Source organism: Dama dama, chromosome 4, assembly GCF_033118175.1.
Source record: "Dama dama isolate Ldn47 chromosome 4, ASM3311817v1, whole genome shotgun sequence".
NCBI classification, from domain to species: Eukaryota; Metazoa; Chordata; class Mammalia; order Artiodactyla; family Cervidae; genus Dama; species Dama dama.
The window spans coordinates 63,195,550-63,221,597 of NC_083684.1; the positions used below are offsets into that span (position 1 = coordinate 63,195,550).

Sequence of the window (26,048 nt, forward strand, 5' to 3'; positions counted from 1 at the left end):
GAAGGTCAAGGCTAGAACCAGGCAGAGAAAATTCCAGTACTTGGGGTTCAGACCTGACCCTGGGTGAACTGCTCTGGACCCCACACTCTGAGTGTAGAGGGGTCCTTTCAAACAAAGATGAGCATGATTTCGGTGAGCTCTGAGGGTGTCACTGAAGGGGGGCCTGTGCAGTAGACCCTGGGGTTCAGCAAGACTGCTGGTCCCAAGGAAGGGGTCATCTAGTGCAGGTGCTCACAGGACTGGCTGGTGTGAGTTCAAGGACCTGCAGGCTGCCTGCTCCCCAGACAGACGCTGAGGCAGCAACAGCATGGAGCAGTTCAGGGGAGCTCTCAACAGGACTCTGTATGATCCTTATTAGAACCACCACGATGTCCATGTAGATAAAAATCGGAGAGGAGATACAATGTAGAAATGGTGGGAAATATATGAAGTTATGAGAGGTTTAATGGCAGTAAGGAACTAATTTCTACAGATGCCATCCCCCTGTGCTTCAAATAGTTTATCATTACGTTACCTTTCCTGCAACCTTAAATAGGTGTGAGAGGTTAATGCTGGTAGTGTGTTAACCCTTCATTCATTCCACATCAATTGTAACACTGAAAAACCATTCACTTTTATTAATTAAGGTACATTAATTTTACACAGATAGAATAAAACCTTTTACAATTGTTGTTTGATCCTTGATTAAAATACACATTACAAGCTTCTAAAAACTTTCCTGTTTCTCTGATGAAATGATCTGAGAATGTGATGTATATGGTTTACAAAATGGAGGCTAATTTAGTAAACATGGATGGACATTCGTTATATTAATATGACTTTTCTAGAAAGAGTTTTCTGTACTTACATCAGATAGAAGAGAAGGTGTGCTTACTTCAAGCCTGCCAGAAAATATGCATGATTTCTCTATGTTGATGTTATAAAAATACCTTCAATTTTCATGAACTATCCTTGCTTTATGCTTAAAAAGCAACTGACATAATTATTGAAAACTTAGAGCAAACTTCTGTCTTACTTTGAATTATTCCCTGAACACTTACATCATGGTGACCACAGAGGTGTTTGACATCAGTGACAAATACATCCATTCAGAGGTTCAGTGTGTATATAACACGACTGTGTTCTAAATCTTATAAATTGGAGAATAAGTGTAAATGATTCCACTTAATACAGAAGGGCTTCTCTTACCATTGCACAACAACCATCAAAAACATAAGTTTATATATAAAGTAGAAACAAATCACAGGATGTAGTAATTTGAGAGTTGAATTACATTCGTTTTGGTTCCTTAATAATCTCAAATAACGTCAACATAAGCAAGGATACATTAATAATAATTATACCTCTGCAAATATCCACCCCTTCATCTTGTGATCCATACTAACATATCAATTTTGTATGTGTTTTACTTATGGAATACTTGCTACAGTTTTTCTGCTTAGAGTAATTCAACAAAAGTGGTACTAATGACATGCTTTCTAGTATGAATTCTCTGGTATTGAGTTACTTTTGATGTTTGATTAAGCAGTTCTCTACTTTTTTTTAATTTCATTCAGCTATCTTTCCGAAGAAAACACTCGTTTTTTCAACATTGTATATTTAGGACCAATGTTTTTGTCACTGATTCATTTCTAGGGTTTCTCTGCAGTATGAATTCTCTGATTGTGAGTGAGGTGAAGGCTGTGAGGAAATCCTTTGCCACATTCCTTACATTTCTAAAATTTCTCTGCAGCATGAACTCTCTGATGTTGAGAAAGACCTGAACTCTGGGAAAAGGCTTTGCCACATGCTGTACCTTTATAAGCTCTCTCCCCAGTATGGATTCGTTGATGTTGAGTAAGAAGTGAATAATTGATAAAGGCTCTGCCACAGTCTGTACATTCAGAAGGTCTCTCCCTAGTATGGATTCGCTGATGTTTAGTTAAAGCTGAACTTTGCTTAAAAGCCTTGCCACATGCTGTACATTTATAAGGCCTCTCCCCAGTATGGATTCGCTGATGTTCAGTTAAAGTTGAAATCTCCTTAAAAGCCTTGCCACATGCTGTACATTTATAAGGTCTCTCCCCAGTATGGATTCGTAGATGTCGAGTAAGAAAATAATAACGGATAAAGGCTTTGCCACATTCTGTACATTTATAAGGTTTTTCTCCCGTATGGATTCGCTGATGTTGAGTTAAATCTGAACTCTGCTTAAAAGCCTTGCCGCATGCTGTACATTCATAAGGTCTCTCCCCAGTATGTATTCGCTGATGTCGAGTAAGAAAATAATAACGGTTAAAAGCTTTGCCACATTCTGTACATTTATAAGGTGTCTCCCCAGTATGGATTCGTTGATGTCGAGTAAGAAGTGAATAAAGGAGAAAGGCTTTGCCACATGCTGTACATTTATAAGGTCTCTCCCCAGTATGGATTCGCTGATGTTGAGTTAAAGTTGAACTCCGCTTAAAAGCCTTGCCACATGCTGTACATTTATATAGTCTCTCCCCAGTATGGATTCGCTGATGTTGAGTTAAAGTCGAACTCCGCTTAAAAGCCTTGCCACATGCTGTACATTTATAAGGTCTCTCCCCAGTATGGATTCGCTGATGTTTAGTTAAAGCTGAACTTTGCTTAAAAGCCTTGCCACACGATGCACATTTATAAGGTCTCTCCCCAGTATGGATTCGCTGATGTTCAGTTAAAGTTGAACTTTGCTTAAAAGCCTTGCCACATGCTGTACATTTATAAGGTCTCTCCCCAGTATGGATTCGCTGATGTTGAGTTAAAGTTGAAATCTCCTTAAAAGCCTTGCCACATGCTGTACATTTATAAGGTCTCTCCCCAGTATGAATTTGCTGATGTTGAGTAACACATGAACAGCAGATAAAGACTTTGTCACATTCTGTACATTTGTATGGTTTCTCCCCAGCATGGATTCCCAGATGTTCAGTTAAATATGAACTCTGATTAAAGGTTTGGCCACATGCTGTACATTTGAATTGTTTCCTTCCTGTATGAACTTTCCTATCTCTACTTCGATTTGGTGAGTTACTAAAGACTTTTCCACATGTATTACACTTGTGATGTTTCCGCTTACTCTGAATTATCTGCTGTTGAATAAGTTTTGAAGACTGGTTAACAACTTTACCATAATCATAACAATTATAAGTCTTCTCTCCAATATCCATACTCTTATAAGTATTAATAGTAAGATTTGAGCTTTGACAAAACATATTTCTACACTTATGATGTTTAAAATTGTTGTCTGAAAATTGATGTCCCTGTTGTTTCAGGAGATATGAGACTTGGTCAACATTATGGCCAGTTTCATTGCATGAAGAGCTTCTCATTCCATCATGTATACTCTTGTAATTATTGGGGGTAGAGCTCCTGCTTAAGGCATTACTCATTTTGTTACACTTGGAAAGTTGTTCCACACTAATTATACCTCCATATGTATTGAACAATGATGGTTGAATAAGGTCTCTCCCATTATTATCAACATTCCAGATTTTGGAACAAGGAGAAAAGAGTTGTTGGTTGAAGAACAAGAAACCCTTGTTAAAGGATCCCTCAAATTGATTGTATTGGGAATTTTCCCCCTCATGTTTAACTTTCTGGTTTCCAGACATGTTTGAATGTATATTTAATAGACACCTATGCTCAGAGTATAGGTTTGAATGAGTATTTGCAGTAGAGACTAGATGACTTTCCAGATTTTCCACTTTTCCCTTCAGAGAACATGTATGTTTTAAGAGATGATGTGGATCTTTGCAGACAAATATCCACTTATCTGCAGATGTTGGTGGCTGAAAGTGGTCATCTGAAATTGGTTTTTCCTTATTTGATTCACATCCTTGATTTCTTTTGGCGGTAATGTTTACTTTATGGGAAACTGAACCAACTTGGTTGTGTCCATCATAACATGCTCTGGGCTCTTTACATGCCCTCATATATTCCCAGTCGTTGGTTAAATGTAAATTTGCAAGGTGAAATGTTTCATATATTCCTAGCTTTGCTGTTGGGAGTAAATCTTCTAAGCCTGGCTTTTGGGTCCTCAAACCCTGGGTGTCGAGAGAAGACACAGCTGAAAGATATCAAATAATAAGTTATTCTACTTACTATTGTTGTGGAATATAGTTTAAAATTTACATAATTACATAAAATTGGCATACACTTGGCTAGATTAAGCCTAAAACCGAGATAGAAGGAGTCAAGATGGCAGAGGATTTGGAAGACGTGGAGTTCATCTCTCTCCACCAAAGCATCAAGAATACATCTTGAAGTGGAAAAATTCTCACAGAGCCCTGCGGAACACAGGCAGAGGAACTTGGACACCTGAAAGGAAGAGAAAGATTCCTGCTGAGCCAGGTAGGACAAGAGAGAGATGGAGGAAAGGGAAGAGGAAAAGAAGCAGGATGGGACCCGCACAACCCTGGGGGGATCTGAAGAGAGGAGAGGTCTCCACATCCAGGGAAGCCCCTCATTGGTGGGAGCTCAGTTGGGACAGAAGGGGAGCCTCGTTCTCTGTGGGAAGAGAACACAGCAACCAGCATGCAGGACAGAGTGAGACCTGTACACAGGGTACTGATCCCTGCCGTGGCCACCCAGCATGAGAGGGTGTCCTCCACTGCAGACAAGGGCTGGGTGCTGGAACGTGGCGTTCAGAGAGCAGACCCAGGTAGAGGACTGTGTTTGCCATGAGTAGACATCCTGAGGGGATGGGAGGGAGGGAGGAGCTCTGCAAATGGAATGCTTGTGGAGGAAGCCTGAACCGCCAGAGAAGCAGAGCGGCGCTGTTGAGTGATGCCCGAAGGGAAGAACCTCTTTGCAGCCTCGCTGCCCCTCTGCCTGTTCCTGACTCTCCAGGCGCTAGGCATGGCTCCCACCTAGGTGGGTGATCTCACGACCCCACAGCTGCTTCCTCCTCCCCAGCCACCTCCCCACCAGGGTAGACTCATGGGCTCCAGGGGCACATTCAGAGCACACGCCTGTGGGTGGTCCCAATGTACAGGTGGTGCTGAAACCACAGCTGAGCCCGAAGGCCCTGCCACTAGGCAAGAAAACCTGAGATCTCTCCTTGCATCTGTACAAACCATGGTAATACACCCCACAATTGGCTTGGTAAACTCAGCCCCAACAGAACATCTGGATGGAAATGAGGCTCTGGCAGTCAAGACCAGTCTGGCTTTAGCAACTGTAGATTTTGTAGGCACGCACATGAGGCATTTGGGCCAGGTCACAGTCTAATTTGCCCCCATAGCACCATAGCAGGTTCAGCTCCACAATGAATGTACACCTGGGATATGACTACAGTGGATCTCTGCTGGTGACCTGGTGAAAACAACATCTGAGAGACACCAGGGTCAAGTGCCAGCATACCCATGGTTCAGGTGGGGCCAGGATCAATGCCAACACAGGGTCACACGAGAGCTCGCACAGTGCGGGAGAGATGACACGCAGAGCACTCTACGAGGAGAACATCCCCAGAGGAGCAACACTCAGTGGCTTCCCTCTCAGCGGGTGTGCTCCAGTCCCACCAGATCAGAGCAGAGCTCATTTCAGATCTGGGGCCTCTGCTCTACCAATCAGGAAGCAGACCCCGCCACAGACAGTGACAGCCACAGAGGAAAGGTGAAGCGGCCCTCAAGATCCAGGCAGGCTCTGGTCACAATAGTAACAATCAACCCCCTCTCAAGGGCATAAGGGCACAAGTCTCTGGACCACCTCACCCACCAGGGAGCAGACACCAGAGCAAGAGGAACTAGGATCTGCAGCCTGCAGAACAGAGACCACAGACACAGAACATTGGACAAAATGAGATGACAGAGGAGCATGGTGCAGAGGAGAAGTCCAGATAGAAACCTACAGGAACAACGAATCAAGGAGAAGTTGAGGAGTGTCATGATTAATTTTTGCTTGAAGTTATCAAATTTACAAACAAAACATTTTCACAAAAGCTAATGGCTACTAATTATTTAACCCACTTACCACTCATGTTGTTATCTGAGCATGTTCTAATGGAGTCTAAAATAGTAAATGATATTGACCTAGAACTAATCAGAAATAGATGGCATGAACGATAAAGTCCTGGGATGTTTCATAACAAACAAGATAGATTTAGTAAGGTAAGAGTTCTTAACAAACCAAATGAGAAGTGAGACTTCAAAAATATGGTGAGAACACAGGGAACTCTACTCAATGATCTGTGGTGACCTAGATGGGAAGGAAATCTCCTCAAGAAAGGAAATGTGTATATGTATCACTTATTCTTTCTGTATAGCAAAACTAACATAACATTGTAAAATAGCATTATTGGAACAGAAAAATTTCTTCTTAAAGATTTCTCTATATAATCTATAAGTTTAATAGTGAAGAACAATCAGAAAAAAGCACTGTGGGACATGTTATAAACTCCCATGTCAATAATTTCTTTAAAAACTCTGTGAGTTAAATAAATATATTAAAGCATTCTAGCATTAATGAATTGGGACATATATACTTAACCCATTTAATGTTAGTTCATATAAAAAAAGAGAAACTTTCACAGAAAATTCAGATTTGCATTTTCTCATTTTAGTGAGGTGTCTTATGTGAAGAAGGAATTCATAGGGTCTGGACTCCATCTCAGGCCTGTCTGTGCTGATCATGCTCAGCCACCTCTTCAGTGGACTCTGAACTCTCTGCTTAGTGCCTGTGGGAACGACAATGGAAGGATAAGACCCCCTCCGGACAGGGGAACCTTGAAGATCATATCCAGGTTACTCATCACCTAAGAGAAAACAGACAATAATCACCCCTACCTCTGGACACTATCTATCAGAATGTAAGCACAGGCTTATCGGTTATTAACTGGTTGGAATGTAACCGTGGGCTTATTGATGATTAACTGTTTCAACACATAACACGTGAATGATGGGATTATTGTGATTGTATTTACCCTTCCTTTGTAAGCATGAAGGGATTGGGGTGGTGGGTTTGGACACGTCCACATGGGGTATAAAAGATTTTCACAAATGCTGGTCCGGGTCCTTGGCTAAGAGGAGACTCTGCCTTGGGCCCTCCGGTGTAATAAACTGCACTCACTATCTGCATTGTCCTTCTGAGTGAGTTTGTTTCCCTGAAAGCGTGGCTATAACATTTGGTGCATTGGGCGGGAAGCTCCTCACTTTGAGGAGACAGGTCTCATTTGAGGCCACCCCAAGGTTTTGTAGCTTGAATCTCCTAGACGGGGGAAGGCGCCTCGCCCCTCTGGAAGGATTCTGCTTTTCAACGCCTGCACCTTTCACGTCAGCAGGTAGTGGACGGCAGCAGGGGAACTGAGCGCTCAGGTGAGGAGGAACCCACCCGGCAAGGTGGAAGAGGGGGCCTGATCACCCTTCTGGGAGGGACTAGAAGGAGCGGGGACCCACAGGAGCCTGGAATAGGCAGGCGGCGATTGCTTGGTACACAGGTTGAGGAGCGTGCTAGGGTTAGGAAAGAAATTTGTGATGGTCATTTAGGAGGTGTGTCCACGCCGTCTCGGGAAAAATTATTACCAAGCGATCGCCAGGGGATTTTTAGGATAGGAAACTGGTCCTTGTATGCTGGTATTCTGCCCTCGCCCAGGAGGTGTCCTGTCTGCTGTTGAATTCTTGACCCGCTCGGAATTGTTAGGCTAGAAGGAGGGGGATACAGAAGTGAGTATGAATTGGCTTTTCCAGAGATGGCCTGGGTCATGGGATATTTAACCCATCTGTGTTTTCATCCGCACCTGATCAAGCCCACAAAGGCAGAACGGACTTTAAGGGAGAAACAGTCTTGGATCATGTGATGTTCTGGTTCAGCTATGCTGACTGGCAGGGGAAGACACGCCAATCCCCCTTCTCCCTCTGGGGTCTGGCAGGTAAGGCTCTTCTCACCCCAATTAGGAAGGAGGCAGACTGGCAACTTAAGTGTCACTGAGTGGAAATGTGAGAAGTACACAGGGTACTGAAACTTCGTAGACAGAACGAAAAGGAAAAGTCCAAGAAGGTCTGAGAAGGTAAGCAAGATGGGGGGAAGTGAATCTAAGGCAACTGTATTGGAGTGACCATTTTAAAGAAGGGATTAGGAGGAGACTATGGGGTGAAGATGAAGCCTAACTGCCTCCACATACTCTGTGAGGTCGAATGGCCCCCTATGGGAGCAGGATGGCCACCAGAGAACACCGTGAACTTAAAAATAGTGGAAGCAATCTACACAGTAGTCACAGGAGAGCCAGGACACCTGGATCCATATCCATCTATTGACTCATGGCTAGGGTTAGCTTGAGACGCTCTTACTTGGACAAGGTCCTGTATCCAGAAGGGAAAGGGAAAAATATGAAGGGCACAAAAATTGACTGATGATAAAAAAGGAAATTCTACAGGATTTGGACGGGGATGACCTGACCCCTCCCCCATGCTGGATAATGACACGCCTGCCTCCCAGTGCTTCACCAGGACCGGAGGCCGCCTTAATGCCCGATCCAGGGCCAGGTGAAGTTTCTGCAACAGCCGCTGCTCCTCCGCCAGCTTTCCCGGAGTTCGTAGAGCCGCCGTTTGGGCAGGCTCCGATCCCGGTGACAGAAGCCTCTGGCCAACACTTCCAGGATCCGGCTCCAACCGAACTGCCCAAGCTATACCAGCCTCTCCCGATGAGTATAGACAAGAGGGGGAGGGAGACGTTGGAATTAAGCAGAGACCGCGCTCTGCCAGAGTTGGAGGGAAAGAAAGAGAACAGACAAGAGACTTATAGTGCAAGCTTCTGCTCTGGGAAAGTCTATCTCGTGCCCTCCAGAAAACCTCATCTGCCCCAGGGACAGGACAGTCCTTCAGCCGGTCCCAAGGGAGGCCCTGGGCCCGTTACAGCCAAACCAGTGTGCCCGGTGCCGAGCTTTTGGCCACTGGAAGAATGAATGCCCTAAGGCAAGGAAGGAAGAGGAAGCTCGCGCAGTTGTGGGGCTTGCTGACCTGGAAATTAACTAGGGCTGCCAGGGCTCAGAGATATCAGGTCCCTGAGAGCCCATGGTGACCTTAAAAGTGGGGGACCAAAACACTGACTTCATGGTGGATACAGGAGCAGACTGTCGGTGGTAACAAAACCTGTGGCACCTCTGTCCAAAAAGACTACCGCTGTTACTGGGGTATCGGGAGAAGAGATGAGTAAACCGTTTTGCCAGCCCAGAAAATGTCAGATGGGGGGGTGGGGGGTGCTGGGAACCGGGTGATTCATGAATTCCTCTACATTCCTGAGTGCCTAGTACCCCTGTTGGGAAGAGACTTGCTCTCCAAACTAGGAGCACAAGTGACTTTCTCCCCTGAGGAGAGGCCCACCTTCTGGACGGACTCCATGACTTATTTGCCCTCTCTCTCAATACCAACCCAAGATGAGTGAAGGTTGCATGAGCCTCTGAAGGCAGAACCAGGTGGGCCAGAAGAGCATGAGGGAGCTAACTCAATTATTCCCTGAGGTCTGGGTGGAAAACTACCCCCCCCCCCCCCGCCCCCCAGGCTGGCTAAACATCACGCCCCAGTGATAATGGAATTCAAACCAGGCACCATCCTGGTTAGACAGTGCCAGTACCCACTACGGATGGAGGCCTGAACCGGCATATTGCCCCACATCAATAGATTGAAACAAGCAGGCATTCTAGTAGAGTGCCAGTCGGCTTGGAATACACCAATCCTGCCAGTCAACAGGGAAGGAGGACAGGACTATAGGCCTGTACAAGATCTCAGGCTAGTCAACCAGGCTACTGTGACTTTACACCCCACTGTTCCAAACCCCTATACCTTACTTAGCCTCCTCCCACCGAGGACTAAACTTTACACTTGCCTAGATCTCAAGGATGCGTTCTTCTGCACACGCCTTGCCCCAGCGTCACAGCCCATCTTTGCCTTTGAATGGGAAGATCCAGTGGGGAGCACCAAACAACAGCTCATCTGGACTCCCCCACAAGGGGTTAAAAACTTCCCTGCCATCTTTGGGGAAGCCTTGGCTTCTGACCTGGACTCATTCCATCTGGAAGAGTATGGATGTTGGCTCTTACAATATGGGGATGACCTGCTGCTGGCTGCTGGGACCAAGGAAAAATGTTGGGAAGGGACAAATGCACTGCTCCAGTTGTTGATGGAAGCAGGTTACCCGGTGTCAAAGAAGAAGGCACAGATCTACAAAGAGTAGGTGAGGTATCTGGGGTTTGCTTTAAAGAAGGGCTCAAGGTTCCAGACCCTAATTTGGTCCTATGTACTGATGGCACTAGCCTGATAAAACAAGGACAATGGCTGTCAGGTTAGCCAAAGCGGAAGGGGCCATCAAGACTGAAAAGGGATGGTGGGAATTGCCAAGTGGCAAATTATTGGTACTGGAGGAGCTGGCACACACTCTGGTAAGCCGGACACACCAAGTGATCCACCTAGGCCATGCTGCCTGCTCACAGGTTAATGCTGCCTCTCGGGGATTCAGAAAAAATCCTCCGGGTATTCAGCTGAAAGGCTCACTGCCCCTTGAACACCTGGGAATGAACTTCACTGAAATGAAACCTCATCGACACTACCATTATCTGCTGGTCATGGTATGTATGTTCCCGAGATGGGCAAAAAGCTTTTCCTACCTAGACTGAAAGAACATCGGAAGTAGCCTGGTGCCTGCTTAGGGAAATGGTTCCCAGATTTGGATTTCCTACCAGCACTGGATCAGGCAATGGCCCGGCTTTTGTAGCTGATTTAGTACAACAAGTAAGCAAAACTTAAACATCAAATGGAAACTGCACACTGCATATAGGCCCAGAGTTCTGAGATGGTGGAATGAGCCAACCGGACACTTAAAGACTCTGCAAGTGGATCAGAGAGACTGACTGCTCCTGGGTGGACTTGCTTCCAACGGCTCTGCTCAGACTCAGGATGACCCCACAGTCCCAAGGCTATTCTCCACAGGAAATTGTGTATGGGAGGCCTCCTCCCATAATAAAACAGGTGTCAACAAATTTGCCTCAGGTAAGGGGGGATAGGATTTCACAGCAGATGGAACTGGGTAAGCTAATAAATCGGGTAACTAAGTTTGTACAAGAAAGGGTGCCGTTCCCCCTTGGGGAACAGATTCATGAGTTTACACTTGGTGACCAAGTATGGGTCAAAGATTGGAAACATGATTTGCTAGCCCCTTGGTGAAAGGGCCCTTATGTTATTCTAACTATCCCTACTGCAGTTAAAGTTACAGGTATTGTCCCTTGATCCATCACACGAGGGTGAAGAGAGCATACCACGCAGACCCAGAAAACGTTGAGTGGACTGCACAGAGGGACCCCACTGACCCTCGAGAGACTAAGACCATCCTTAAGAAGAAGGAAAAGAAGATTCTGGACGAGCCCCTTCAGGATGAAGTCGCACAATCAACTCCTGCTGCTTGCCCTCATCAACGTGATTTTGAATTTACCTTCTGTCTCAACTCAGGACAACGTTTACACCTCATGGGCACATTCCTACACGGACTTCCACAACACCTACAACTTCTGGGTATGTAGGACTATGCCTCTCTCTGTGAAGGATGGACTTCCTTGGTGGGTGTCACCGCGCCGCCAGGCAGATTTTAAACCACTCTGCTCTTTTCTGGGATGACAAAGAGACTTTCCTCTCTGGTCAATCATAACCTCTCCTTGCTCTCTTGGTGTAAGACCTACAGTCAATAGACTTGGGTCATGGGGTTACATTTGATAAAAATGCCAGTGTAGCAAAAGCCTAACCCACAACAAGCCCCAGTAAATCTACTTTATTTACATGCTAGGTGGACACGATCTGTGTTTCAATGGTATGAGTATATTGCTGCCTTTTTCGTACCCTCTGTAGGGACAACAAATATATTATGATTAAAGTAGAGGCTTTGACTAATTTCACAAACAGGCCCTCCTAGATAGAACAGAAGCCATCCAAGCCTTAAATGAAGAGCAAGTCTAAATGAGAAAAGCAGTATTTCATAATAAAATGGCTTTGGACATACTCACAGCTGCTCAAGGAGGGACCTGTGTTATAATTAAGGTTGAATGTTGTGTATACATTCCTGACTTATCTGACAATGTATCAACTACTTTATATGACATGAAAAACCAGGTAAAAGCAATGTCAAATGAGAACATTCCTTTCTGGACTTCGGTCCTATCTTGGGTGAAGAGCAATTAGTGGAAAACTATATTTACCACTGTTAAAGTTGCCTTGATAGTTCTGCTTTGTGGACCCTGAATTTTGCAATGTATTATGAACTTTGTAACCCAAAGGTTGATGTCATTCTCCCTAATTGGCAGTTGGAGAGCCAGGCTGCAATATGTCCCTATGAATGATGCTCATAATATGAGTTGAGAGCATCAAGAGGGGGGAATGAAGAAGGAATTCATAGGGCCTGGGCTCCATCTCAGGCCTGTCTGTGCTGATCGTGCTCAGCCACCTCTCCAGTGGACCCTGAAGTCTCTGCATAGTGCCTGTGGGAACGACAATGGAAGGATAAAACCCCCTCTGGACAGGGGAACCTTGAAGATCATATCCAAGTTACTCATCACCTAAGAGAAAACAGACAATAATCACCCCTGCCTCTGGACACTATCTATCAGAATGTAAGCACAGGCTTATCGGTTATTAACTGGTTGGAATGTAACCGTGGGCTTATTGATGATTAACTGTTTCAACACATAACACGTGAATGATGGGATTATTGTGATTGTATTTACCCTTCCTTTGTAAGCATCAAGGGATTGGGGTGGTGGGTTTGGACATGAACACATGGGGTATAAAAGATTTTCACAAATGCTGGTCGGCGCCCTTGGCTAAGAGGAGACTCTGCCTTGGGCCCACCGGTGTAATAAACTGCACTCCACTATCTGCATTGTCCTTCTGAGTGAGTTTGTTTCCCGGAAAGCGTGGCTGTCACAATGCAGTGAAGAAAGAATTTGATTATGAAATTTCTAAGGTCATATGTGTAGTTTCCAGTGCACTGGAAATCATATAGTAGAAAACAAAAAACGTCTGTCCCCAGTATTCCTACAAGTTTGGCAATTTTTTTCACAGTTCCACCCACACACTTCTGACTAGAGACAGAATCAGCACTTTTAAAAGGGCTTAATATAGTTACTCAGAAATATGCACAGATTTTCTAAAACCTCCCCAAAATGGACGAATTATCAGGTCATGCAGGTTGTTCCAGGCCAAGACAAATATTTTGGTTCTAACTGTGAATGTGAAAATTAGTCACTGGAGAAAAGTACACAAATGATAAAAAGAATCAGGAATGGGTCAGGAGATGACGCTCTATGACATTGACAGAAATAAACCTAGCCTAATCCAAAATCATCTCCACTGAAGCAGATCTTCTCAAACCACACGGCAAAGTATGACTTCCTCCACAATGCTTGTCCCTCTCACCCAAGTTATCCGCTTCATCCATAGACACATACCTGGGTATACGGCTGTCTCCATTCTCCTTACATCCCAGGGATCATTCATTTGCTCCAGAAACGTGACCAGGTCCGGCTTAGCGACCACAAGACCTGTTCATCAGAAAAAGGAATATGTGTTTTCTGAGATATTCATCAATTTCCAATCCAATATGTATTCAGGTGAGAGAGAAGGCAAGGTAGAAAGTTAAAATAGCATTAAAAAAATGATTTCGCCAACTAATGTATTGGAAGCATCTTTGAAAGACAGCTGCATCAGAATCAGATTCTGATATTATGCTCAAGTACTACTAAGGTGAAAGCAGGTAGTGGAATTCCGGATTTAAGAGGAGAGTGGCACTATTTGATACCACAGAACTTACAGAATTACCACCAACCTAGAATGAAGAATATGCAGGTCAAGAAGCAACAGTTCGAACCGTGCATGGAACAGTTGACTGGTTGCAGATTGGGAAAGGAGTACATCAATGCTGCACATTGCCACTCTGCTTATTTAATTTCTATGCAGAGTACATCATGTGAAATGCTGGGCTGGATGATTCACAACCTGGAATCAAGATTACCAGGAGAGATATCAACAACCTAAGATATACAGATGATATCACTCTAATGGCAGAACTTGAAGAGGAACTAAAAAGGCTCTTGATGGGGGTGAAAGAGGAGAGTGAAAAAGCTGGCTTAAAACTCAACATTCAGAAAACTAAGATCATGGCATCCAGTCTCATCACTTCACGGCAAATAGATAGGGGAAAAGTGGAAACAGTGACAGATTTAGTTTTGGGAGGGGGGGTGGGCTCCAAAATTACTGCAGATGGTGACTGCAGCCATGACATTAAAAGATGCTTGCCAAAAAATAAAAAAATAAAAGATGCTTGCCCTGTGGAAGAAAAGCTATGAGAAAGACAGCATAGTAAAAAGCACAGACATCACTTTGCCAACAAAGGTCTGTATAGTCAAAGCTATGGATTTTTCAATAGTCATGTGTGGATGTGATATTTGGAACATAAAGAAGGCTGAGCACCAGAGCTGCGTGCACGCTGGTCTGTGGGCAGCATGGCGGCGGCTTAGGAGCTGCCGGCGGTAACAGCACGCGAGCGGCTGCTGTCAGCGCTGGAAGATCTGGAGGTCTTGTCGAAAGAACCTATAGAAATGCTGGCAATTTCAAGAAACCGAAAGTTGCTACAGTCTGGAGAGGAGAACCAGGTCCTGGAGTTGTTAATTCACAGAGATGGGGAATTTCAGGAACTAATGAAATTGGCACTTAATCAGGGAAAAGCCCATCATGAAATGCAAGTTTTAGAAAAAGAAGTAGAAAAGAGAGACAGTGATATTCAGCAACTACAAAAACAGCTAAAGGAAGCAGAACAGATACTGGCAACAGCTGTTTACCAAGCAATAGAAAAACTCAAGTCAATAGAAAAAGCAAGAAAAGGTGCTATTTCCTCTGAAGAAATGATTAAGTATGCACGTAGGATTAGTGCAAGTAATGCTGTGTGTGCCCCACTGACCTGGGTCCCAGGGGACCCACGGAGACCATACCCAACTGATTTGGAGATGAGAAGTGGATTACTGGGTCAGATGAACAATCCTTCCACTAATGGAGTAAACGGTCATCTCCCAGGGGATGCACTTGCAGCGGGCAGACTGCCAGATGTCCTTGCTCCACAGTATCCCTGGCAGTCAAATGACATGGCGATAAATATGTTGCCACCAAACCACAGTCATGACTTTCTGTTGGAACCTCCAGGGTACAACAAAGAAAATGAGGACGATGTAGAGGTTATGTCAACGGACTCCTCAAGCAGCACCAGTGACTCTGATTAGAAACCATAAGATGAAAAGCAAACAGAATTGAATACTATAGAAATCTGTTTCTTAAATGGTCAATGTGGAAAGCTAGCCAGGTGATGTTGGCTGTAGAATTGTTCTGCCCATTAAAAATCATAGTGGACTTTTTTTTAAAGCTGAAAATTAGGTTTCAGTTCTAAACCACTAGGTTAATACTTAAAGAAAAATCACACTTTACTGTTGGGGTAAAGCTTTTTCAGTTCAATGCTGTCTTACCTTGTTCTGTTCCAATTGTGTTGGACTTGTGCATAGTACTGGAAATAAGATTTGAGGGAAATGACCCACATACCTATCATTAGTAGGCTTCTTGCAGTTATTTAGAAAAGCATAAACAAGAGAAGCCGATCACAGAGTGTGCATTATATAACAGAAACCCTCATCTGAAAGTAAAGGCTATTACTTTTTGTCACAGGAAGAGGAGATTTCAGCACAATTTATACTCTTTGTAATTATTGTATTTTTTGTAAATAAACTTATTTTTGTTTGTAAAAAAAAAAAAAAAAAGAAGAAGAAGAAGAAGAAGACTGAGCACCAAAGAATTGATGCCTTTGAACTGTGGTGCTGGAGAGGACTCCTGAGAGTGCCTTGGTCAGCAAGGAGGTCACACCAGTCAATCCTAAAGAAATCAACCCTGAATATTCATTGGAAGGACTGATGCTGAAGCTCTGATACTTCGGCCACCTGATGCAAAGAGCCAATTCATTGGAAAAGTCCCTGATGCTGGGAAAGATTGAGGGCAGGAGAAGGGAGTGGCAGAAGATGAGATGGTTGAAGAGCAGTATTGACTCAGTGAATATGAATTTGAGCAAACTCTGGGAGTCAAAGAAGGCTAGGGAAGCCTGACTTGCTGCATTCCACGGGATCGCAAAGAGCTGGACATCACTTAGCAACTGAACAACAAGGAGGCAGGTTACATCAAGAAAGAAGGTTACTTTCCCCTGGAAAGTAGGGATCCTAACCTCTACTGGACAAAGCAGAAAATTCCAGGAGACATTCTAGAATGAATGAACCAAAACCCTGAGGATACATAAGAGATTGTGGAAGCAAGTGATCCTCACCCAAGCAGGCCAGATTCCCGTAGTTCTCTAACATCACGTCCCTGTACAATTCCCGCTGACCGAGGTCCAGGCATTCCCACTCCTCTTGAGTGAAATCTACGGTCACATCCTGGAATGTCGGCAGCCCCTGAAATATAAAGGACATGAGCCACGTGGACCTGGGAAGACTTCCTAATGTGACCCAAGATGAAACCAGCAAGAGAAATGGTTTTGATTTAGGAGAATGTCTGGTGTTACACAAGAATATAATTTTTATAGTACTGTATTTTCCACTGTATTTCTAACCCCAGGAAAAGAGAATGAGATATGATCCACAGACCACTATAGAAAGTATTCTGATCTGGAAGAGAAATTATAAAGCAATCGCATCAACACTGACATCTATTTTTGAGAGTTGTACTCGTGTGACACAGGATAAACTGTCTATCAAGGAAAGCATGTTAGTCACTCAGTCATGTCTGATTCTTTCTGACCCCATGGACTGTAGCATGCCAGGCTTCTCTGTCCATGGGATTTTTCAGGCAAGAATACTGGAGTGAGTTGCCATTTCCTTCTCCAGAGGAATCTTCCCCACCAAGGGATCGGGCCCGGGTCTCCCACATTGCAGGCAGATTCTTCACCATCTGAGCCACCAGGGAAGCCCCCTATCAAGGAAACAGGAAATATTTTTAAAAAAGCATGCTCTGATCTAAGAGTTCTGGAGTGGGGCAAATGTGCCGCATTTTTAACAAGCTTATTTTAACTAGTAATGTTGAAAATTCTGATACATGAATGACCGTTCTGAATAGCAAAGAAGTAGACCACTAAGGTAAGAATTTATACTTAACTTTGAATTTTAAGTGTTTTACAAAATTGACAGGTCTGATAGAGTAGTACCCATAGCAGCAATAATCCTTTCAAATATTTAGTATATACTATATGTCTTTCTAAAAGTTTTTACAGGGTCTTGAATGCATCACATAAATAATATAAAATCAACAATTGTTGTTCCACCGTTTTGCAAATATTTTAACAAACATTCATTAAATGACAGATCTTGAATTTGCTTCAGTTCATGTGAACTAAAATTTACCTAGTAAAACACAAATACACAGAGACAACACTAAAGAAAGTGTATACGAGTTTTTCTAGGGACTTCCCTGGTAGTCTGAGCTCCCAAGTCAGTTAGCTGGGTTCAGTCCCTTGTTAGAGAACTAGATCCCACACACCACAGCTAAAGTGTGCCTCCTGCAACAAAGTCTCCCACATGGCTCCAAGATTCTGCAGGCTACAACCAAGACACAACTCAGCCAAAAATAAATACGTGTATTTTTTTTAAAAAGAACTTTATATAACAGGGGAGAATAACAAAAAAAGAAAAAAAATAACTTTAACATTTTCATGCATACAGACATATTAAAATGAGACTGTATACTTACTAAGAGTATTAAGGAAAAGCTAACATTCAGAAAACTAAGATCACAGCATCTGGTCCCATCACTTCATGGCAAATAGATGGGGAAAGAGTGGAAACAGTGGCTGACTTTCTTTTTGGGGGCTCCAAAATCACTGCAGATGGTGACTGCAGCCACAAAATTAAAAGACGGTTACTCCTTGGAAGGAAAGTTATGACCAACCTAGACAGCATATTAAAAAGCAGAAACATTACTCTGTCCACAAAGGTCCGTCTAGTCAAGGATATGGTTTTTCCAGTACTCATGTATGGATGTGAGAGTTGGACTATAAAGAAAGCTGAGCATAGAAGGATTGATGCTTTTGAACTGTGGTGTTGCAGAAGACTCTTGAGAGTCCCTTGGACTGCAAGGAGATGCAATCAGTCCATCCTAAAGGAAATCAGTCTGGATGTTCATTGGAAAGACTGATGTTCAAGCTGAAACTCCAATATTTTGGCCATCTGATGCGCAAAACTGACTCATCTGAAAAGACCCTGATGTTGGGAAAGATTGAAGGCAGGAGGAGAAGGGGATGACAGAGGATCAGATGGTTAGATGGCATCATTGACTCAATGGACATGAGTTTGGATACACTCCAGTTGGTGATGGACAGGGAGACCTGGAGTGCTGCGGTTCATGGGGTCACAAGGAGTGAGACACGAATGAGGAACGGAACTGAAGTGATTCATGTACAGTTCGGTTCAATTCAGCTGAGTTCATTCATATTCATGTCAATAAAATTGATATTCATGTCAATAAAATCAGCTCATGTTCAGTTCAGTTCAGTCATTCCTATTCATGTCAATAAAATCGAGATTATTTTTAATGGGTTAAAATATATACATCTACTTGTGGAAGATATTCTTTGTATATTTTAAATACACTAGGGTGCAAACATATACAATGGTATGAGATAAATTAAAGCTCTTGGCTCTGAAACTTTAATTTCCTGAAAAACTGTATCATTTTGTTGAGCTGTATCTTAGAAATTCAACACAAGTGAAAACAGATTAGCACCAATAGGATCTTTGCAAATATTTTGATAAAAAAATGCAAAAATGTGAGTAAGAAGACTATGTCTGTGATATGAGCGTGGAGTGTACTGGAAACATCACACTTGGGCTTGAGTGATGAAAACTCCCACTCCCCAAACCCAGTATCTATCATCAACACAGTGAGTGTTCATTTTCCAAAGCAAAGAGAAACCAAGAAGATGTGGAGTTTCTCCCTTAAGTGTGAGGGTTTTCACATGTTCCTCATTCCATTTTCCACAGCCTTGTTTAAAGACAGAGGGAAAAAAAAAAAAAAAATGAACTCTATAGCCTGATAATCTCAGAGAAATCACCAGAGCCAGTGGACATCATCTGTCATGGTGTAAATGGATCACACGGAAGATGCACTATCAGAACCTGGGCATTTCAGAAAAAACAAGGAAATTATAACTTGAACCTAACATAAAAAATATCACTTTTATGCAAAATTCATTTCATATATACTTCCTCTGTTTTGTATCCTAACAATGTTGTTACGCGAGTGTCTGTTCCTCTCTTCTTTCTCTCATCACAACAAAAATTTGGAGTGATGGACATTAAAGCCCCTTGGCGGGTCACGGCTCTCGGATGACAGACCGTGTTATAGCTCTTAAGTAAATCAGTGTTAGAGCTCTATTTATTTAGATAATACCTGGAAAACCCATCTTTGAGTTGTGAGAACATGTCGATCCCAAGACACGAAGAGAAGATCACCCCATCGCGCGGGAGAGAGAGAGATGGAGACAAGAAGGAAGAGGGCTTTGGCTCCTCTTTTTATCTGTTTCTCTGCCCCTGGGTCTGTCTTATGTAAATTGGGCCTAGGCAGGCGCATTGTTTTACCTGAGGTTCTCACTCCAGTCCTCTGACTTTCCTTTGTTCTGTTTTTTCGAGCTTTCCCTTCCAGGTCTTTTAGCCACTGCCATTTTGGACTCTTTTTCCCTATTCTAACTACCTAACAATGTGTTTCACTAGTAAGTCTTAGCATTACAGAGGACAGTATCTCCTAGTTTTCCTTTTATTTCTGAGCATTTTCTGAAAAATTCTGGATCACTGAGTTTATTCAATGTATAAGGGCATTTTATAACTCCTAAAGAGCTGAAATTGCATCCCCAGGTAAACTCATCATGGCATTTCCCCTAGTTCCCTAAGATCCCAACACCAAACCACATCCCAATGGGAATCTCGGATACCAGTGCCTCTCCGTGTTTCTCTCTCACAAAGGGAATATATTCACCAGTTGAAAGTCGCTAATTCATGCTGAGAATTCATCATGCTCCATAGAAAGCCAGGATACAGACAAGGGAGACAAGATTCTGGGACACAAGGGAGAAGTGGTCTAAAGAGCCAGGCTTCAGTATGATAAGAAGTAAAGGAAAAAATAAAGAAGTTGATAACAAACACCCAGGCAGAAAAGTTAGAAGCAGAGAACTAAAGGTTTGCAGGGTCTCAGTCCAGGCATTTCAGGAAGAAAAGTAGACACAGCCCCAGACCCGGGACAGGACTCCTACCTGAGAAGCTGCCATTTCCTCCTCTTCTTCCTCCTGCTCTGCGTCTTCTCTGGGGATGTTACGTCGCAAACTCACATCTGCATCTTGAGAAAATACCTTCAAAGGCATCCATGCAGCTGTTTAACGTGCAACTGCTGCAGGGAAAGAGAAGAAAACGTTTTCCTGTTTCCCTCACCCTTTTCTGAGCTCCTACTCGACTTTCTGTGTTCCCAATCTATAGTGGGGAATCAAGACTAACCTGATAATGCTAATCATATCCTGATGCTCTACACTATTTGCAGATCTTCCGGGCTAATTCTTCTCCTTCCTTTTAAAGTTACAGAGAACAGTTAACGAGAGACAGTGGACCCTCCTTCTGGGCAACCTGACCCAGCCTTGAGGGTTTTGAAAAAAATGCAAGAGGAAGACCTGCATTCAGAGCCCTGAGGGGAAACCTCACACCTGAGACCTCAGGAAGGAAGGGTTTAGGGAGGGAACTTCTAGAAACAAAAAGGGTCAACCTGATTCCTGGGGAGGGGCTCTTTCTAGGATGGGTGTGGTCGTCCACAGCCTGCCTGTACCCTTGGGGGCTGGGAGGGGAGAGGTGAGTGTTTGGTGGGAATCACCTGGGGGTTTTGGGTTCCTTCCAGTCTTTACTTGCAGAATTCCTCCCAAAGATTTCCCCTGTCCTTAGTTTTTTTCACCCCCCTCTGCAGCCTGGGGACACAGCTTTTCACGAAAGGATTTGCTTTGTGACCACCTCTCTGCAGGCGTGGCACCTCCAACTTCAGAGACCAGGAGCCTGGAGGCATCTCCATCACCGCTTTCTTGGAAAAGAAACCAGGGGCAGCAGGAGGCCTGGCGGGCTGCAGTCCAGGGCGACTGAGCAACTGAACTGAACTGAACTGAGCAGGACGTGCTAGGTTCACAGTGCGTTTGGGCGGAGCCAAACGCCTCTGAAAATGATGCCCTAAATGCTATCTGATGACCAACCAAGGAATAAATGATCGGTGTCATAAGTTACATCACACAGGAGTTAACACCTGAGAATGTTGTTGCTCTACTTCCTGTGTGTTTTTCGATGTTTTATGAATAAACTGCTACAGTTCGTTTTCTGCTCCATTTAGAGAGCTCTATTTTCCCACATCTTTAAAGTATAATGCCCAAGGAAAAAATAAAGATAGAAGCATAGTTATCTTTCTCATATTATGTATTCTAAAAAATATTCAGTCTGCATTCATCAGTACCAACTTTGTAAATGATTTAGTTTCACAGCAGAATTGAGAATAAAGTATAGACATTTCCCATATACCTCTTGTTCCCACATGTGGACAATCTCCCTACTTAGCTTTCCCCACCAGAGTGAGCATTTGTTACCACTGATGAATCTACATGGGCAGTAAAGAGATAAACTCTCTAGTTTATCTATCCCCTGTGTTCCTTTTAGGAATGTGCACTCCATACCTCTAGATAAATGTTTAATAACATGTGTCCAGCATGACAGTTTAACACAAATTATTTCATGGTCCTGAAAGTTCTCTAGACTTAGGATGTTCATAGTCCCTCCTTTGAAACCCACAGGAATCATGGACCTTTTTAATCTCTTCTATATTTCTTAGTAGATTCCCAGGTGACTGAGTGGTAAGGAATCTGCCTGCCTATGCAGGACATCCAGGTGATGTGGGTTCAGTCCTTGGGTCAGGAAGATCCCCTGGAGGAAGAGATGGCAACCCACTCCAGTATTCTTTCCTGGGAAATCAATGAAGAGAGGTGAGCATGACAGGCTACAGCCCCTGGGACCACAGATACTCAGACACAACTGAGCACACATAAGAACACTTACCTACACCAAAAGTCTTCTTGTAGAAATCCTACTTTTTGTAGCATTTTCAAATGGGCTTCTTTCACTTAGTAATGAAGGAGGAAACAGACAGAGCTGGACTCCGTCCTAGGCCAGGCTGTGAGCATCAGCCTACACGCATGGTCACCCTCCCAGTGGACTCTGAACTTTGCGCCCCAGTGTATATGGAAATGGCATACCAATGGAAAATCAGATCCCACCCTGCCCACTCATAAAAGAGCCTCAGGACTTGTACTTGGACTCTGTTGCCTAAAAGAATATGTTAATTATCTCTCTAACAGAACAAAGTGGTGAATTCCATTCTGTTTATTGGGATATGACCACAGGCCTGTTGATAAATATCCACTGTTTATTTAGTCCTGTGACCCATGAATCATGGGTTAACTTTGATCGTATCTCTCTTTTACCTTGTCCAGACTAGTTTCAAGGAATTTGGGGAGGTGGGTTTGAGCAAGTACAATTAAGGTATATAAAGTTTTCACAAAAACTGTTCCGGGTCCTTGCTAAGAGGAGACTCTGCCTTGGCCCCGCCGGTGTAATAAACTGCATTCCACTATCTGCATTGTCCTTCTGAGTCAGTTTGTTTCCCAGAACACACAGCTACAATCGTAAAACGCATGGAATGATTGTCAAGGTATTTTATGCCTTGAAAGCTTAACATGCAAAAGCTTAAGAACTACCTCTGTGCCTATATTCGTGCTCAGTAAATAAGTTCATCAATACCATTTTTAAAATTCCAAACATATCTGTTAAGACAATATTTGCACAAATATAGAGATCAGATGTGGACACAGCAGGAGAAGAAGAGGGGGACCAATTGAAAGGGTACCATTGACATATATACACCACCGTGGGTAAAACGTTGGAGAAGACTCTTGAGAGTCCCTTGGGCTGCAAGGAGATGCAACCAGTCCATCCTAAAGGAAATCAGTCCTGATATTCATTGGAAGGACTGATGTTGAAGCTGAAACTTCAATACTTTGGCCATCTGATGTGAAGAACTGACTCATTTGAAGAGACCCTGACGCTGGGACAGATTGAAAGTGGGGAGGAGAAGGGGAGGACAGAGGATGAGATGGTTGGATGGCATCACTGACTCAATGGACATGAGTTTGAGCAAGCTCCAGGAGCTGGTGATGGACAGGGAGACCTGGCGTGCAGCACTCCATGGGGTCTCAAAGAGTCAGACACGACTGAGCAACTGAACTGAACTGATGGTTAAAATAGGTAGCTGGTGGGAAGCTGCTGTTTACCACAGGGAGCTCAGCTTGGTGCTCTGTGCTGAGGAGAGGGGTGAAACGGACACCACGGGAGGGAGGGCCAAGAGGGAGAAGATTTCTGTATACTTACAGCTGACTGATGACTTCATACAGCAAAAATAGCACAATATTGTAAATCAATTATATTCCAATAAATAAATAAATATATATATATATATGTCTCAAAAGGAAAAAAAGCTAAACAGACTGGTCACCCAGGGGTGGAGAATCCATCTGACACTGCAGGGGAGAAGGGCTTCATCCCTGGTCCAGGAATACTCCACATGCTGTGGGGAGACTAAGCCTGTGCCCCACAGGTGCTGAGGCTGGGCGGGGCAGCTTATTCTTTTCGATGGGCAGGAGGCAAAAGAAAGATGCTCACCACCGCTAAACAATAAGAAATGCAGAACAAAGGTACAGGGATGTATCACCGCATGCCAGTCAGAATAACAATGAGCAAAAAGCCCACTAATAATATCATAAACGCTGAAGGGGCTTGGAGATCAGGGAACCTCCTACATGGCTGGAGGGAATGTAAGCTGGTGCAGTCACGTGGAAGGACCGTGTTGAAGTTCCTTAAAAAACATAACCTCCTGATATTTAAGGAAATGAATTCCATGAAAAGTAGACAAAACAAATTAATCAACAAATTGACAAGTTTTATAGTTTTTAGTAAATCATCTGCAGTTCTGAAATGACCAGTTTTGATCTGGCATTTCTATATTTGCTAAGTTAAATGTGTAAGAATACACATACACTCACATATTCCTTCTTGGTTTTCTCACTGCTAACATGCTTACCTTCAGATATTTATATCTTGTATTCAATGTGTGTTATATAAATCATATTATGTATATATCTTCCGATATTTATATATTGCATTCAAAGTATGCCAAAGCCATGAGAAAACAGTTCCTTTAGCCTTACAAGACACATGTGCTAAGAATGATACAGGGTAAGATTTTATAAATCTTGGTTCAGAATTTTCCTATCATGGCTGTTGATTATTCTTTTTGTGACTTTGTTAAACTTACATTTGCTTAAATGAGCCCCTAAAAAGTTTTAACTAACACGAGAACAAAGGACAATTGCAGCAGGTGAGTTTATGACTCTAGGTCCTCAGAGAATTCACAGCAAGCCTTGAGGGCCCCTGAGGAAGGTCAAGGCTAGAACCAGGCAGAGAAAATTCCAGTACTTGGGGTTCAGACCTGACCCTGGGTGAAGTGCTGTGGGTCCCACAGGCTGAGTGTGGAGGGGTCCATTCAAAGAAAGACGAACAGGATTCTGGTGAGCTCTGAGGGTGTCACTGAAGGGGGGCCTGTGCAGTAGACCCTGGGGATCAGCAAGACTGCTGGTCCCAAGGAAGGGGTCATCTAGTGCAGGTGTTCACAAGACTGGTTGGTGTGAGTTCACGGTGCAGGGGTTTAGTTGCTCCGAGGCATGTGGGATCTTCCTAGTTCAGGGATCGAACCTGTGTCTCCTGCATTGGCACAAGGATTTTTTACCCACTGAGGCACCAAGGAAGCCCCAGATGCTGTGTGTGATGCTGCTTTTCTTAGTGAGGAACACACAACCCATTGAGAGCTCACATGAGAGCTCTCTGGAAATGCATGGCAGAAACTGCAAGGAAGCTCTCTTTGATCCCTCCAAAGTCTTAGGCTGCTAGTGGAGGGCGGGTGTGTTCTGATGAACAGATGACAGAGATGAGAATGTGGCAAATACAGTAGGTTTCTGAGAATCCAGGAAATCAAATTCTGTCCTCCTGAGTTAGGAGAGTTTCTCGGTAGCGCAAAGGACTAACACTACTAGACAGAGGTTATTATACTTTCCCAGACTTAGATCTGGGAAAAATGGAAACAGTGACAGACTTTATTTTCTTGGGCTCCAAAATCACTGCAGACGGTTACTGCACCCATGAAATTAAAAGACGCTTGCTCCTTGGGAGAAAAGCTATGACAGTTCATTTTAGTGGCTCAGTTGTGTCTGACTCTTTGTGACCCCATGGACTGCAGCATACCACGTTTCCATGTCCATCACCAACTCTTGGAGCTTGCTCAAACTCATGTCCATTGAGTCAGTGATGCCATCGAACCCTCTCATCCTCTGTCGTCCCCTTCTCCCACCTTCAATCTTTCCCAGCATCAGGGTCTTTTCCAATGAGTCAGTTCTTCACATCAGGTGACCAGAGTATTGGACCGTTGCCTCTTGACCTGCATATAGATTTCTCAGGAGGCAGGTAAAGTGGTCTGCTGTCCCCATCTCTTTAAGAATTTTCCACAGTTTGTTGGGATCCACACAGTCAAAACAAACATAGCATATTAAAAAGTGGAGGCATCACTTTGTCATCAAAGGTCTGTGTAGTCAAAGCTATGGTTTTTCCAGTAGTCATATACGGATATGAGTTGGACTATAAAGAAGGCTGAGTGCCGAAGAATTGATGCTTTCAAACTGTGGTGCTAGAGAAGACTCTTGAGAGTCCCTTGGACTGCAAAGAGATCAAATCAGTCAGTTCTAAAGGAAATCAACCCTGAATATTCATTGAAAGGACTGATGATGAAGCTGAAGCTCCAATACTTTGGCTACTTGATGCAAAGAGTCAACTCACTGGAAAAGACCCTGATGCTGGGAAAGATTGAAGGCAGGAGGAGAAG

At 43.7% G+C, this 26,048-nt stretch overlaps 2 protein-coding genes across 2 annotated transcripts; one reads left to right on the top strand and one right to left on the bottom strand.

Moving 5' to 3' along the window:
* Positions 1-1,585: 1,585 nt before the first annotated feature.
* On the bottom strand, positions 1,586-3,171 carry LOC133055145 (zinc finger protein 501-like). The gene is made up of 3 exons (XM_061140598.1): positions 2,871-3,171; positions 1,912-2,786; positions 1,586-1,742 (listed from the first exon to the last, which is right to left on the bottom strand). The coding sequence occupies exons 1-3, from the start codon at positions 3,165-3,167 to the stop codon at positions 1,586-1,588; spliced, it is 1,329 nt and encodes a 442-aa protein (XP_060996581.1). The 5' UTR covers positions 3,168-3,171.
* An 11,383-nt stretch (positions 3,172-14,554) lies between these two features.
* LOC133054759 (mediator of RNA polymerase II transcription subunit 4-like) lies at positions 14,555-15,244 on the top strand. The gene has a single exon (XM_061140057.1). It carries the CDS (start codon positions 14,570-14,572, stop codon positions 15,242-15,244), a length of 675 nt encoding a protein of 224 aa, XP_060996040.1. The 5' UTR covers positions 14,555-14,569.
* Positions 15,245-26,048: the final 10,804 nt, after the last annotated feature.

Bases quoted from the DNA above. Each gene is read 5' to 3' on its own strand.
- LOC133055145 (XM_061140598.1), bottom strand. From the start codon at position 3,167: ATGGATATTGGAGAGAAGACTTATAATTGTTATGATTATGGTAAAGTT. The intron at 2,787-2,870 runs GTCTTTATCTGC...GCATGTGGCAAG, and splicing joins AATGTACAGAATGTGACAAA to GCTTTTAAGGAGATTTCAAC. The intron at 1,743-1,911 runs GCGAATCCATAC...TCTCAACATCAG, and splicing joins TCAGCTTTAACTAAACATCA to AGAGTTCATGCTGCAGAGAA.
- LOC133054759 (XM_061140057.1), top strand. From the start codon at position 14,570: ATGCTGGCAATTTCAAGAAACCGAAAGTTGCTACAGTCTGGAGAGGAG.